Source organism: Bidens hawaiensis, unplaced genomic scaffold (assembly GCF_021521415.1).
Source record: "Bidens hawaiensis isolate Kalapana, Puna unplaced genomic scaffold, B.hawaiensis_p1.1 tig00053289_1, whole genome shotgun sequence".
NCBI classification, from domain to species: Eukaryota; Viridiplantae; Streptophyta; class Magnoliopsida; order Asterales; family Asteraceae; genus Bidens; species Bidens hawaiensis.
In genome coordinates this window covers 72198-89309 of record NW_027499607.1, presented here as the reverse complement: position 1 = coordinate 89309, position 17112 = coordinate 72198, and the positions used below count along the sequence as shown (strand labels likewise).

At 35.6% G+C, this 17112-nt stretch overlaps 1 protein-coding gene across 2 annotated transcripts in view; it reads right to left on the bottom strand.

Moving 5' to 3' along the window:
* Positions 1–1806: 1806 nt before the first annotated feature.
* The window catches only part of LOC143600076 (bark storage protein A-like), a 32478-nt gene continuing 17172 nt past the window's right edge, over positions 1807–17112 (bottom strand). The window contains exons 1-5 of one of the 2 annotated variants that reach the window (XM_077077865.1): positions 3730–3952; positions 3558–3625; positions 3094–3249; positions 2327–2566; positions 1807–2175 (exon numbers count right to left, since the gene is read on the bottom strand). In XM_077077865.1, the coding sequence (XP_076933980.1) occupies positions 1807–2175; positions 2327–2566; positions 3094–3249; positions 3558–3625; positions 3730–3952 (1056 nt within the window). Of the gene's footprint in view, positions 2176–2326; positions 2567–3093; positions 3250–3557; positions 3626–3729; positions 3953–17112 lie in introns of those variants that run through there. The other variant, XM_077077864.1, reaches the window with a different exon arrangement.

The following is a 17112-nucleotide window of genomic DNA, read 5'->3' as shown; positions in this document are numbered from 1 at the left end:
GTATCAATTACATAATATAGACCAAGGGTATAGAAGTCGTAACAATGCTGTTTACATTCGGGCTTTCTTATCAGGCTAGGCTATGTTGTTGTATCCAATGATTTGGACTAGGTGATCGTTCACAAAAGTATTGAGAATTTAATTACAAGAAAAGACATATTACAATTGAACTATTGATAATTTCTTTTAAGTTGATCCTTTCAGAGAGCAATTTGTATTAGGGGATTTTATGAATCGGTATGTCATTATATTAATATTATAGTTTCATCTTTCTTTTTTGATTGGTTAAATGCGACAGGATTTTGTAGACATGCTTAAATCTTCAATGATAATATTTGGCAACATGACTGCAAGTTGGTCATCCTTTGTCGCAGAGGTGACAATTTTGTGCATGTTACTACTTATAATGTGTTGATTAATTTTTTCATGTAATATGTAATTATAAGTAGTATTGTAATATAAAACGTAGTTCTATTAATAATATATGATAATTTTATTGTGTATCATATTTTGTTTACATTTTCTTGAATTGGTCAAAATCTAGTACGTTTATTTCTTTTAGTAAAAAGGTCTGGGCCACTATAATCATCATCTCTTTCAAATTACACTAACATTAGTATCAAATATATAAAATAGACACATTTATTTGGCATAATATATTTATGATGGTTTAAATAGAAATTAGTTTAAAAAATTTATAATTCCATAAAATGAATTTTTAACACATATTGTTGTGACACACTAAGTTAAATAAAATATACAGGATTAGTTTTTACAACAAATTAATTATTCGAGATAAAACGATCTAATTTATGAATATTGTTATATCATGCAAAATTAAATGAATATGTAGGATTATTTTTCATAACAAATTAATTATTCAAAGTAAAACGATCTATTTTATGAAAATTTGAAAATGTTTAAGTGAAAGAAACAAAATAAGGAGCCTTTTTATATAGTTTTTTTTTACGTTCACTAAAATGAATTACTAATTTTGTGATTATTAAAATGCACTTTTATATGTGAGTTAAGGACAAACATAACATTTATTTAAAATAATTTGAAACAAATACAAATTTACAAATTGTTCAAATATATAAGCGCATATATATACACACACACAATTGACACCTTCAGATAAAAAAACTTATGTTTAAGTTTTAGAGAAGACAGTTTCCTATTGTAGTTTGGTTTTGCAATGATCATCAACAAAAGTCTAGGCCAGTCTCTAGTAAGAGTTGACATACTTAAAAGACTCGTTTTACACATGGTCAACTTTATGTAGATTTATCAAGAGTGAAGAATAGAGACGAACAAAAAATAAATACCTATTTTAGATAAGCAAGAGAAAGTTGTAAGCAAAGCAAAAAATATTGTTTATAAGTAAAAATTTGTAGCTTTTGAAGTTTATGTTTTAAAGTTTAAAATTTTGCTTGTAAACATTCTACTATGTAATGTCATTTTTTGTAAGTCCATTTCTTTCAATATTATGTCTTAGTTTGAATATGACTTATAATTATAAATTATATTGCTGTCTCAAAAATATTAAAAAAATGTTATCGTTTGAAATTAAATATGCGTTACTTGAACGGTTTTTTATATTTCTGTATGTGTAATACAGAAGTGAATAACCTAGTAATAATTTAAGTTATCAAGAATGCAATAAATGAAAGAGTACGTGTATAATATGCACACCAAAATAAGCCATTTATTTTAAGGATGACAAAGACAAACTACAAACAACACCATGTTCACATGGTGCCACTTATTAGAGCTTCATAGTCGAGATTGAAAAACCCGAAAAACCTAAATGCTAGCAGAAGAAACAATCTTCCTTGGAGATGGGAGCAACTTTATAAACTCCACCGCAACTATGACAGAATTGTTAGCGGCAAGGTTGATAAATGTATCCGCTTCATTCGAGTGTTCACCACCACCCGCCATGTCAGAAAGTGCCCTAATCACAATATATGGCACCCTTTGTTGGTATGAAATGAGAGCCACAGCCGCACTTTCCATCTCTACGGGGCTAACATTAAACTTATCAAAGATGAAGGTTCTATACGCCGCATTGTCTAGGTAAATGCTAGCACTCGTTCCTCGTTCCAACGTTGTAACCTTTGGCGGAGTAGATAAGCATGTTGTCGCGTTTAGACATCCTTCTAATGTCAACGACTAAATATATTGTTAAAAAAAATGTGTCAGTTTTTTTAAGATAACCTTTTAAAACATACTTTTTAGTTTTTATGATGATATAAATCTATAGTGATGTATAACTTTATAAACTTTTAAGTTACACGTTTAAATTAGGATTCGTGTATATTACCTCTAGAATTTTGGCCAGATTGAAATAACGATCCTCAACAGGTACCCAAAAGACGTGTTGTCTCTCCTCGGGTATTCCATCTACCGGAAATATTTCCTCCGGTTGGTACCAAATGTTGTTCAAGAAGTTATCAGAAAGTGGATCGGTTGAAAAACTTGCAATGTTTAGGTGACCGATGTCTCTTGTGTAGTCACCAGCGTCTTCAAGGGGCAATGTGTATTCTGGACCATTTCCATACCTCTACAATATATACCAAAAATTTTCGACAAACAGACTATTACGGAACTGATCCAAAAGCTAACGGACCATAAGTAGTGACTCAAATTAAAAGGGCATAACCTGGGTTCCGTTTAATTAGGGTTATGAGGCCATAGGTAATGAGTAGAAGCGAGGCCTGATTATGTATCAAACAACCATACACAGTTTGTCCCGGTCGCCAGACCTAGTTTAAGCTTCCAAATTAAACTCATCTTTTAGTCACAAGGGGGTCTTCTTTTATGAGTTTTGATTTATTTCATTTCCTATGCGAGCATATGAATATTTGTTTTGACTAAGTGCGAATTTATTATGGAAGTCAAATTATTATTATGCAATAATCAATTTCAGCTTTACAAAATTTGACTCATGCAATTAACCTCACAAATTTAAAGTTACTATATGAAGGGTTTGTTGTCATAGTCTAGATATTCAATATATTATATGAAATTTGGCTTGAGGTTGTTCTCTTTATTTCTTGGTTCAATTAATTTTGTTTATTATATAATTACCTGCCAACTCCAAAGAGCAGAATGAGCCCAATAATGAGGAATGACAACATCTCCAATATTGAGTGAAGGGTTTGCATTTCCAGCAATTCCATAATGTACAACTCCCTCTATGTCAAACAAACTCAGCAATAGTTGTGTTGTAACTCCTGCATTAAGCTGTTGCATGCATGCTATCAAATACAATTGAAATCTTAACTTATAGTTTTTAAATATCTATATTTAGTGTGTATGAAAATATATAAACAATCACTTCATTAGAATGTTGTGTTTTTTATTTCCTTTTTTAACAAAAGAATAAGTGTTTTGTAACAAGTTAGCGAAAGACGTTGAACAACATTTTTGTTTTGATAAAAACTCGACAATATATTTTTTGTAACACTTAGTGTTTCCATTCATGCTTTCACAATGACATTTATGCTTTCGTAATAGCACGATAACTTGAAAAACATTGATAGACACTATACCATGCCTAAACCAGTCATAACCAAAATGACCCGTTTGCTGCCAATTGATCCAAACCGAAATCTCCTTCCTACACATGATAATACCAAAATTAGCATCAAACATCTTTAAGGTATAAAAGGAAACATCAACGTGTTATATATTAATCGGTTATTAAAATATGTAAGTGCGTACCATCAACATCGACAATGAGTTTACTAGGCTTGTATTCAGGATGATTTAGAAGAGGGTTCAATTCAAAAGTATTAGGGATCACAATGCCAACAAATGGCCCTTTTTGGTTAACCATATCAATTAACCTTTTGGTTTCTCCAAACACTGCACCATTAGCTTCTCGAGCCAACAAAAGTGTAAGCAAACTAGAAAGAGCAAAGAAAAAGAAATTAGCAATTCTCATTTTCTCTTAGAGATGGAGAAATAAGGAGAGACCGAATCAATTTATAGAGGTGAATGCTACGAAGGGGGGTTTGTGTGGATGAAAAAAGCAAGAGGGGGTTTATGGAAATGAAAAAAACATGAGGGGCTTATTTCTTTTGGTTGAATCATTTAGACATGTCTTAATTGTTGAACAAGTTAAAGACCACGTTGCGTCAGGTCAAACTTGATTCGCGAAGGAATCATAACGTCTCTACTCGAAACCCGAAAGATCCAAAATATCTCTCTGTTGTTGTTGTTTTAAACCGGCGCGCTACTTGATTCGTGAAGGAACTAAGGAACCCTAATGCTTCTACTAGTTACCTTGCCGGATACCGGAAAGTACCCAAACCTTCTCTTTGTAGCTGCTTTAAACAAGCGTTGTCACGGTACGAGGAAGAAACTCAATCGGTATCGTTTTGGTTCATTACAATACATCACTACCATAAAAAAATATTTTGCACAAAAATTGAAAGTTTGTTGGTCAAAGTATAAAATGGAAAACTTTTGAAGCTGGTTTTATATGTTTGATGGCCAAAGTTAGATGATAAAAGTCTCATGAGAAAAGTTGAAAGTTTGATAACCAAAGCATGAAAGACAAAACTAAATTCAAAGTATAAAAAAATAAAGTTTTCAAGTTGGTTTTTAATATAAATGAAACTTTGAGTAAAAATAAGAATTTAATATAAATAAAACTTTGATGGCAAAGTAGGAATAAGAAAATCACTTGGTAATATATATATAACTGAAGATACGTACCATATTACCGGGTTTGTATTACATTATTCGCTTTTAATATATATTTTTTTGGATTTTAATTTTATTTATTGAAAGTAAATTAATAATATACTTAGGATTTGATGATGAAAAAGATTCACAAGTAACTGAGATGCTATAACCCGGTTTAAAAGCTATCTGGGTTTGGTGAAACCCATGACCCACTTATTTTTTTTATATAAAATTGTTACTTAATTATAAATAATATCTATTTTTTAATCTGATATTAATTTTTAATATATCTATATTTTATAGGACTTTCATATCAAATATTTGGTGAGATTAATTTTTAATTTAATGAAATGTTATAACCTGTTTAAAGGCTATCTGGATTTGGTGAGACACATACATGTGAATTCGGGTCAAATACATGAGAAACCTCAATTTACAAATAAAACAATCCGATGACTTGAGAGAATGTAAGGAGAAACCAGAGAATATTTAAAGATTTCGTTTATATATATTTAACATTAAGATTAAAGATAGATATATATATATAAGATAGATTGAAGATACGTACCGTACATGATAATGTTTCACAAACTATCCCATCAATCATATCAAGAACGTATCACTAATAATGAACACATAATCAATCAAATAACCAAAGTACCAATTAAACAGGCAGTTTGATCATTTGTTATTTTTGTGTCTATTGCACCATGCATATACAATGTCTACTGTAGTTTCCTTTCACATAGATCCAAAATCTCATGTAAAATCTAGGGAGCATGTATTAATACAAATCGTCATATCTCCCCACGTCATATTTTAAACTTTTCTTAAAAACATTATTTTCTTTCAAAACAACAAACCTCCACAAACCTCATTAAAATAATATTAAATGTGTATATGTATAATATATATGTATGTGCATATGAGAGGGGGTGCCACATCACTAGTTCTTTACAAGTTTGCAAGGATGGACTTGACACCCACCTTCACTCCACAACCGGAGGTTTGTGTCTTCTAAGTTTGCTCATTGCCATGTAGATCCAAACCTAGGAAAAAGGAGCTTGCTATAGATGCTCTAATCCAGCTAAAGGCTTCAACATCTTATATATTTTTAATTTACATATGAACAAGAGCTTTATTAAGGTTGTGAATCTTCAGTTAGTAATAGTTCGCACTTCGCATTCTGGTTCAACTACCTGTGCATTTTGGAGATTGTTATAAAGTGGTGAAACAATCCGGCCTCTTCCCATGGAAACAACCTCTTGCACAAAAAGGTGTAAGGTAAGGCTGCGTGTGCATTAGATCATGAAGCGATCCGGCCCCTCCGGGACCCTACGTAAACGTGGGAGCCTAGTACACCGGGTATGCTCTCCATCAATGCTAGTCTGTCTTTCACAGTCACATTGAAATGAGATGCTAATGCTATTTATTTGTATCCTGCCATTTGCATGTATAAAATTCACAGTAACATAAATTTGTGTTAGAACTTGGCAGAATAATGCATGATAGACATGCAATTCAAGCATTGATTTCTTCAGATACACATCTTGATAATCTGCAGGAGTGGCTCCTTATTTACACCAGCACACAAACTTATTTTCACCATCTTTTTTGTCATTGTTATCACAATGACGGTGAGTGTGACAACTAGAAAATGATTAAAGTAAACAATAACAGGTACTTAGTGAGAGATTGAATTCTATAGAACTTGGTAATCTATACCGATCCCCATTAACTTACATGTATACAAACGGGTTCTGTGTACAGAACCTTTGTTGATCACTATACTATATACATATTGTGGTATCCACTAATTAAAACTTTGTTATGCCCTTTAAAAACTTCTTTGGAACCAAGCCATGCATGTTAGACGAATTTGAAGCTTTAGAAGGGAACAACACCTGGAGTTTAGTTCCCTCCACTTCCACTACTAATGTCGTTGGACTCAATTGGGTCTTTCACACTGAATATAAATCTGATGGCCACCATTGAACGTCTCAAAGCACGTTTAGTCCAAAAGCTTCAACCAAAGACATGACATTGATTATGTTGAGACTTTCATTCGGTTCTTAAACCCGCTACCCTACAATTGATTCTCTTTTTTTCCAAGTCTCATAACTAGGCACCCCGTCAACTTGATATAAACGCCAAGGAACATTGCAGGAAGATGTATACTATCCCAACCTCTTGGCATTATTAGATCCTTCATGTCCCTCGTATGTTTGCAAACTGAACCATGCTACTTTCGATCTTCACCAAGCATCGGACTCAAGCATTACGTACTCCCCTATGGTTTTAAATTGACCATCTCTAATCCCTCTCTATTTTATCATCCTCATAGTTCCATTCCTATTTTTATTCTTGTTTATGTTGATGGCATAATCATTACCGGCCGTTCTACTCCTAAAGTCGATAACTTTATTCAAATTCTTGCTTCTAAAATCTCTCTAAGGGATTTAGGTACCCTTTCTTACTTCCTTTGAGATGAAGTCACCCTCATTCCCAAGGTCTTTTCCTAACTCAATCTAAATACAAATTTGACATTATTTCCCAAGCTAAAATAAGAGAATGTGTAGCCTGATCTCAACCCCCATCACTTGTTCTAAACCGCTCACTCAACATGGTGGCAATTCCCTCTCTTCATATACGTAATATCGTATAGAAAGAGATTATTTTTTACTATTGTTTCCTTATTCATGGTATGACTTTGTATTTATATCCTTTGGTTTTTTCAGTTTTGGTAATTGTTTATGGTATGGTATTCTACCGCTCAAACCTACTGAAACCCTAAACTCACCACAGCCACCACCCAAGATCAACCTCAAACCACCATCTTATCATTATTTTCTGTCCCTGTCCACCGGCCCGAAATTAAATATCTGGATTTTGGGATTTTAAAGGAGACAAATAAGAGGGCTTGTGATCAAAGAATCGGTTCCTGTTAACCCATTTATAAGATAACAATTTCGGGAGAGTGTGGGCATTGACGGTTGTAAATTATGTTGTGAATGTTGTACGTTGTTTTTATTATTTTATTTTGCCATCTGACTCTAATCTCTATTGATGTGCTACGTGTTTTTATTCTCCTTATGCCAGATCTTTAGTGTTCTTTTCCACTTCATGTTTATTTCTCATAAGATAATTATATTTCATGGTTGCCGTCCTCCTTGAATGGTTTCTCTGCCGTGGATTTTTAGTTTTGATGATTGCTTGGTAGGTTATTTGACATATGTTTTTTCTATCGCTGGTGATGGCTTACGTCATTTATGCTGTGATTTGAGTTGGTCGTAGGTGGGTGTCTTTGTTGTCTCTGGCACTTGCCTTTTCTTTTCTCACATTCTGATTCGAGGATCATTATGTGTGTTTGTTGTGCTGCATTGCAGTTGTTCGTTGTGTTCGTTTTTAGGCTTTAGTGTGACTCTCTTTCATATGCTTGATGTTGTATGTTGTTTTTTGGGCATGAGGTAACGCCAAGTGTTTGATGAAATGTTTGACATAATTTTTGTTTTGTTATCACATCAGTCTTATGATGTTTTTTGGTGTATGTGCTAGGATGCATGATTTATCATGTGCTATCTTCTTTTTGACCATCGGACCAGGCTAGCAAACATTTAGATTGTAACGTACACTTCAAAGTTCAAACTGACTATTAAGACTTCTAAACGGTTAAAGCTACTTTCATACAGATAACTATATGACTAATAAGTGTTTTTCATTCTTTAAATGTGTTGACTGTCCAGGTGTGCTGCTCAATTTGTTGTTTCACTGTTATGAACTAACATGCATGCGCCTTTAATGAAATGGTTGAGAGATATTTGTTTTGTTGCTTATAGTGCATGTTTTGTGTTCTTTTCTTTTTTCTTTTTAACAATCAGAGCATTTGCTTTTTTTCTTTGGGAAGGTTTCATGTGGGTAAACATTACTTAAAACAGTTAAAGTTAGTTAGATACATATGACCAGGGATGTTAATCGGTCAACCTATTTGGGTTTCGGGTTAATTGGGTCGGGTTAGTCAGGTTTTAAAAAGTACAACTGACTCGCAGCCTGACCCTATTAAGGTTCAGGTTTGTCGGGTTCGGTAAATTGGGTTTCGGGTAAGTGATTTTGGAGGGTGTGAATTCTTTATTTTAGAATATTTATTTTAGCAAGATTTTATTTTGAGCCTTAAATAAACTTACTAAATGCTTGATTAAATTACATAAGCATTACTGGTGATTGTTATGTGAAACGTAGAGCTAAAGAGTTAAGATTGTTGTATTCATCTAGAGTTGGAAGTTTCGTTTATCCAGTTGTTTGACTAATAATTTGGTTAAAGCTTTTGGGAGCATGCCTATTTAAAATATAAGTTTTAGTTCTCACAAGTTGTAGTTTTGCTTATATAGTTTAGGCATCTATTAAGTCTGGCACTTGCTAGATTAAGTTAAACTATTTTGGTTATTTGGGTTAACCCGAAAACTGATTTTTTTTTTCTAAAACAAACCTAAAATCAGACCCTCCCGAATAACCGTTTAGGACTTTCTGACCATGTTTAACCCGACCCTAATTAGCTTATTTGGGTTCATGTCGGGTTGGGTTAATCGGGTTAGGGTATTTCACTATTTTGGACAGCCCTACATATGACTATATGAGTGACACATGCTTTTCATTCTTTACGTATGCTGACTTTTAAAGTGTACCGGGAGATTTGTATTGGCGGTCTACTATGTAGTTGGCATGCAATGTCTCATACAAATTAGGCGTATCGCATGTCGCCATGCATTTCATGTTTGTTGGGGTATGTTTTCGTTATCATGTCTCCTTTTGTGGTTGTGGTAGTTTCGTATGATGTTGCTGTTATATGTTTTTTCTTCTGCTACAAAGTGATCGGTGGAGGAATCGTCAGGGTTTGTCTTTTATGGTTCTGTTGCATTGGTCAATTATGCTGTCATGGGTATTATGGTCAACTATGATATGAAGCGCAATTTTGTCAAATTGCAGCTCCATAGACTGGTTGTGAACTGATAACTGATGCTTGCCTAACATATAAGTCTTGATACCAGTTGCAACTTAACTTTTAACACTATAGTTTGACAAACTACTTTCCTACAATTGAATCTTGACCAATATGCCGTTCGTGCCATGTTTCTATGCCCTTCGTGCCATATTTCACCCCATTCCGATTACTTGGTTCCTACACGCCAGTCGACTGTCTATTGTTAATTTTGAAGGTACCTAATTAATACAATAAATGACAGATCCAGAAGAAAAGAAGCATGAAAAATAAGGGCACATAAGCTTTTCGGGGAACAGGAAGACCAATGACATCTAGCAGTCTTGGCAGGACAAAGCAAGATTTTTTGGTATATGTAAACCCAAGAATACCCAAGTAAATAATATAGGGCAACTGGGGTTTCAAAATGTCTTGAATATTATGTAGCCTATACTAGCATATATGTCCCCAAGACACTATGTCTATGCAGCATATATAACCAAAACACACCAACATACAGAGAACATCAATAACTGGTGGGCAACCCAACTACACCGCATCGCGGCAGGTGCGCCAACTAGTTTGGTATTATTTTCCTCAATTTTATATTAATATAACATGGAGATTACGTTAATAATTGAAATCCCCATGAATGTGTTGGGACAGTTGGGACTCGAGAAGTTGAAAAGTCCAAGATAAATAATTCTTTTTATCATCCAATGATCGCTTTTTTCCATCACAAATCACCAACGCCGTCAATACTAAACACAACAGGCAGCATGTCATACAATAAAGCCCAAAACAGCCATATTCCCGGTTTAAACTACAAGTAATACCAACAATTTTTTGAAATATTTACCGTTAAAGGCGCTTCAGTTCAAACCAAGGTTCCACCAATCGCCAACATGGAAAGTAAATTCAAAACTAGTAGCAATTGTTTTGTGGATTCGGGTGCTACCGATCACATCACTCACAGACTCAATTGGTTTAATAATGATCTGAAAAACACGTATGAATTGCCCTTTACTATACCCAACGGTTCCTCCATTTCAATGAAAGGAAGAGGGTCATGTGCCCTACCCAACGGAATACGAATTGAGAATGTTTTACGCGTCCCAACGTTTACTTGCAATCTCATATCTGTTAGTCGTTAAGCGAATGATTTGCAGTGTGCGGTAACATTTTTTCCTGAATTTTGTGGTATGCATGCCCTGAACTCGAGAAAGTTAATTGGGGTAGGTAAATGCAAATATGGGCTCTATCATATGAGCATGGTATGGAGCAGGAGAAAGGCAATGGCAATGGAAACTGTTAGTGATTTTTGGCATAAGCGTCTTGGACACGCTTCACATGTAAAACTTTGTCTTTTGGATTTTCTTAAGAATGTTTCTTTGTGAACAAATGGTACACTTGGTGATTCTTGCACTAGAGCTAAATTTACCAGATTATCTTTTCCAATAAGTTCAGTAAAAAGTCAAAGTTGTTTTGAGCTTTTACATTATCATATTTGGGGAAGGTATAGAACTCCTTCACTCACAGGTGCCGATTATTTTTTAACCATAGTTGATGATTTTAGTCGGACTGTGTGGGTGTTCCTTATAAAACATAAGACAGAAGCGAGTGATTGTTTAATTGGTTTCCATAAAATGATTATACACAATTTAATAAACTTGTCAAGAGAATTAGAAGTGACAATGGTGGTGAATTTACCTCGAACAGAATGCTCAACTTTTACACCAAGCATGGTATTCTTCTAGAGATCACTTGCCCACATACCCCCACAAAAAAATGGATTTATGGAGCGAAAGCACCGTCATCTCCTCGAAACGGAAAGGGCTTTGAAATTTGAAGCTAAGTTATCCACATGCTATTGGGGAGAATGCGTCATGATCGCCGGCTACATTATAAACCAACTTCCTTCAGAAGCCATTAAAAACAAGACCCCTATGAGATCATTTATGGACAAAAACCTGATTATGAAAGTTTAAAGGTTTCCGGGTGCCTTGTGTATTATCGTAGCACTGAAACAAGGGGTGACAAGTTTGAGGAACGGGGAGACCAAGAATATTTTTGGGATATTTGCGGGGTACAGGGGTTATAAGATTTATGATGTAAAGAATGGCAAGATAATAGTGTCTAGAGACGTGAAGTTTGTTGAGAGCATATTTCCTCATGACTCACACGTTGACCAAGGGGAAGATGAAGAACCGAAAATTTTTCCAACATGGTATTATGATGATCAAAATCCACACAAAAACAAGAGTAATATACATGAAGAGAATGGGCCAGAACCTGATAGCCAAAACGATGGCGTAAATAGTAATGTGCATGAAGGTGATGTTGTCATGCAAAATGAAGGACCGACCCAAGTGGTAAAACCCATAGCTGAAACTGAGAACATTGAGCAAGCCAATTTGACCGAACCCACAACCCAAACAGAAACAAGACAAGAAGAGCCCACCATGGAAAAACAAACTAGAACTCGTCCTACTCGACTCAATAATTATGTTGTGAATCTCCCACCATCCATTGATCAAGCTTCACTTGAGTCAAGCCAACAATGCTCAACGGTACATTCTATTGCCAATTTAATTCCTTATGATAAATTTTCTAATTCACATAAAGCCTGTTTAACGACCATCAGTTTAAATGATGAGCCAAAAACTTTTAAGCAAGCAGCTCAGAATGAAAATTAGAGGGAGGCGATGAAAAAATAAATACAGGCACTTGAGACTAATGGCACGTGGACTCTTGAGGATCTATCGGAGGGAAAACGAGCCATAGATTCAAAGTGGGTGTTCAAATTAAAATATAAACCAAATGGGGAGATAGAAAGATACAAAGCAAGGTTGATGGCAAAGGTCTTTACTCAAATAGAAAGAATTGACTTCCATGACACATTTTCCCCAGTAGCAAAACTTGTCATCGTTCGTATGCTCTTAGTAGTGGCGGTAAAAAAGAACTGGATAATTCATCAGTTGGATGTTAATAATGCTTTCCTGCATGGTGACTTGGACGAAGAAATTTATATGAAGATCCCACAAAGTTTTGACAAAGGAAAGGAAACAAAGGTTTGCAAGCTAAAGAAATCCATCTATGGGCTGAAACAGACATCTAGGAATTGGTATCAAAAGTTCGCATATGCTTTGCACGAGTTTGGCTTTGAACAATTTAAACCTGATCACTCGCTTTTTATATTTAAAACAAGAAGTATATTTGAGGTTGCTCATATTTATGTAGATGACGTTATCATTGTGGGTAACAACTCAAATAAAATTGAAGAAACAAAGAGTTTCTTAATAGAAAATTCAGAATTAAAGACCTTGGTGTTTTGAAGTATTTTCTAGGAATCGAAGTAGAATGGACAAAAGATGGTCTTGCCCTCAGTCAAAGAAAATATGTGATGAACATTTTGGAAGATAGTGGTATGTTGGGTTGTAAATCAAGTGCTTTTTATATGGAACAAGGTACCAAACTTGATAGGGATGATGAAGAATGTTGATGTTGGAAAATGTCACACCCTGAAATCTTAATTAAACAGCAGAAAACTTTGACCAAGTCATTTCGGTTGGTGACAGACACCGTTCAGCCAATCATAATCAAATTTACATATAATACATAACTTGGACTTTATTCAACCATCAGAGTTTTTTCGCATGTCATATTACACGGTTTTATTCAATCACAAGTCCAAACTTTGAAAGTTAACTGTTACTATTCAAACACACGTCCTCTTTTCTACGCCCTCCACGAAGCTTCCACTTTTTTATTTACCTAAAAGACACATTTAAAATATTTTGTCAATGCAAGGTTAGTGAGTTCTCAATTTTTAAAATCATGAATTTTGAAACCAGTAGTTATATATAATCCTCTTCGAACGCTTATTAAGGTAATCCATAATTCAAACTTTATCCAATGATTTAAAACCAACATTTTATTATTTTAACAAGTGTATTAGTTATAAGTTTACAAGAAATATGACACATGCAAGGAATTTAAATCTATAACCCGACATATACCAAACTCAAAATATTTGCCCTCAACATTTAACCAGAGCGACTGGTCGGCAGGCAGGGCGTCACCCCGATAGATCTATCAATATTTCTACGTCCCAATACAAGGTTAACTGCTATAACGACCGGGTAGTTGTTTCCTTACCTTCGCGTTCATACTATATTTAGGCAGTTGTTTCCTTACCTAAGTATTTCACGCCACTCTGATTTAACCCGTTACATTTAATACAATTGTAAAATAAAATGCTTACAAAATGTGTTTTATATGTTCAATTATTAAAACAATGGGATTTGTGGGAAACTCACCTTTGCCAGAAATTGGTTAGTCTACGCCACTCTGATTTAACCCATTACATTTAATACAATTGTAAAATAAAATGCTTACAAAATGTGTCTTTCCCTCAAACACATTTATACATTCAATTATTAAAACAAGGGGATTTGTGGAAAACTCGTCTTTGCCAGAAATCGGTTAGTCTATCGTTTCCTCGTGCCCTATTATTATATGACACAATTTCAATACTTCAACTAATATTTATATTTTAAGTTTGTTCATTTAACATAAAATACTTGTGACGCCCCGAACCCGGTAGCCCTACTTTAGCGTTGGATTTACTCATAAACGCAGTTCTAAATATCAGAGTTAATTAAAACATTCGCGGAATATAAAAGCTTTCATAAAACATTTCGTAACAAAACACGTCTTGTCTTAAAACATTATTTTGTCTTTCAAAATTAACGAACATTAACTTAAACGTCTTGAGTCTTCCGATGCCAGCCTCTTATTCAGTGCCACGTGTCTCCTCAAGCGAGCTGCCTCATCCTACTCACCTGCGTGCATACTAAAAGTCAGCTACGCTGAGTGAGTTCTAGTTAATCGTACGCCATACAATACAACACATACATACATATCTGAAGATACATATCCATACTTCACTAGTTACCCTTCTGTTCTACATACATACTTGCTACCATACATACATACATATCTACAATCACTAACCTCAGTCTACCGAGAGTACGTTCATAGTCCGCCGTCTATACCTGTACTCACGATCGTGAACACGTAAAAGGTCCGCAGTCCTTACCTATGTTCACCATTCATGGTACGTACAAGGTCCGCGGTCCTTCCCTATACCATCATATATCCACAACACGTACAAGGTCCACGGTCCTTCCCTATGTTGCAACCTAATTCATAGCACGTACGAGGTCCGCAGTCCTCCCCTATGCTACAAATAAAGCACGTATAAGGTCCACAGTCCTTTCCTGTGCTGACGCCTATCTATATTACGTATAAGGTCCGCAGTCCTTATCTACGTTACGTATAAGGTCCGCAGTCCTTATCTACGTTGGCGTCTATCTCCTATAACACGTATAAGGCCCACCGTCCCTATCTACGTTTACATCCATCATCTACATCACGTATAAGGCTCGCAGTCCTTAACTACGCCATCACCTGCCAAGTCTATGTCCAACAGAAGTTAGAGGGATTTGCCATCCTAACTTACTATGTCGAACGTAGAACTCACATACCATTCGTGTACCTGTATACACATACTTCACATATACAATAATTACATTATAGCATAAGAACACTCTAGGCGTTCTTTACATCCTTCATTTAACAACCATACCCCTTGTCGTTACGTGCAATATCCGAAGATCGTTCACGCCCCGACAAGTATTCATTTGTAATATTCATACATCTTCGATATATAATATTCGTACCTTTATTTTTAACCTGACAGTACGCGCAATATCCGAAGATCGTTCGCGTACCGACAAGCAATCATTCATATCCATCACATATATCACATATGGCATACACTTATCACTTAGGATAAATGTATTAACAACACATCGAGTATGCACACAGCCCCGAAAACATAACAAGGAATGGGGCTAGAAACTCACCTGAACTCTGCTTCTTCCTCTGATAGTTGTAAATCCCTTCTTTAACTGTGCTCGGTTGACTGTATAAGTTACACGTATCAATACTCGCTTGATCTAATCTGGCGGCCTAGTATTAGCTTACTTTTACTTATCGTTTTAATCTATTCTCTAATCGAACTTGACTTTAGGCGAAGTTAAACCTTAGGCGAACTTAGCTTTAGGCGAAGTTAAACCTTAGGCGAACTTGGCTTTAGGCGAAGTTGTCATCAGGCGAACTTGGCTTTAGGCGAAGATGTCATCAGGCGAACTTGGCTTTAGGCGAAGCTGTCATCAGGCGAACTTGGCTTGCAGGCGAAGCTGTCATCAGGCGAACTTGGCTTTAGGCGAAGCTGTCATCAGGCGAACTTGGCTTGCAGGCGAAGCTGTCATCAGGCGAACTTGGCTTTAGGCGAAGCTGTCATTAGGCGAACTTGGCTTTAGGCGAAGTTGTCATCAGGCGAACTTGGCTTGCAGGCGAAGTTCATCAGGCGAACTTAGCTTGCAGGCGAAGTTGTCGTCTGCAGCTACTGTTCGTTCTTAAATCCCTTAATCACCTTCGTTTCTTAACCAAATAACTCGATTTAGGTACCCACGGGATCGTCTGACCAGCGCCTACAAACCCCAACCATCAAATCGACCTAACATCGATGTTTAAAGGGTGCGATTTAGGCATATAGGTTACGGGTTCTTTTTATCAATCGATTAACCCATCAAATCATAACCATTTTCAGTAAGATTAGCTTTGTTGGATTCGTTTTTACCATACAAACTCAGATCTATCATTTCTCAAATCAACCCGAACCTACACGAACGATTTCTAACTATAAACGTACCTTGAACGAGTCGAACTACGAACACGGTTAAGCCTTGATGTTGTTTTGGTCCGTCACAACGTTCCAGCACCAACAAGCTCGGGTTTTCGCCTTCGGATCTTGGTTCGGGCCGTGTGTGTTTTGGGTGTGTGTGTATGGAATATGTGAGAATGAGGATTAAATGGTGGTTAATGGTATTTATATTTAGGGATCATGGGCTTAAGCCCATGGACTCTCCTTCCTTCTTTCATAACCCAAGTCCATAACCCATATCCATTACCCAACACTAGCCCGACCCATACCAACTCCTACTCTATTTATTTATTTCCCGATAACCCGAGTAAATTTCCCTCTATTATTAAGTAATATAATTAATATCATTTTGGAAATTTCGGGATGTTACAAGTCTTCCCTCCTTAAAGAGGTTTCGTCCCCGAAACCAAACTTATTCCCTATAAAAGGAAAACTTCTTATATTTACACACTTTATCGAATCGCCTTTGCCTTCTGGGTTATCCTTCTTACTCCCGACTTTGCAGCCATCGAATGGTGGTCATGTGTTTTAGCTATTTAAGGTAGCTCGTCCATGAGACCCTCGATGTACCAAGACTCATCTCATCCTTCCAAGGCTTCGATTAGTACTTTTAACACTATTGTCTAAAACAACCTTTCATCATAGCATA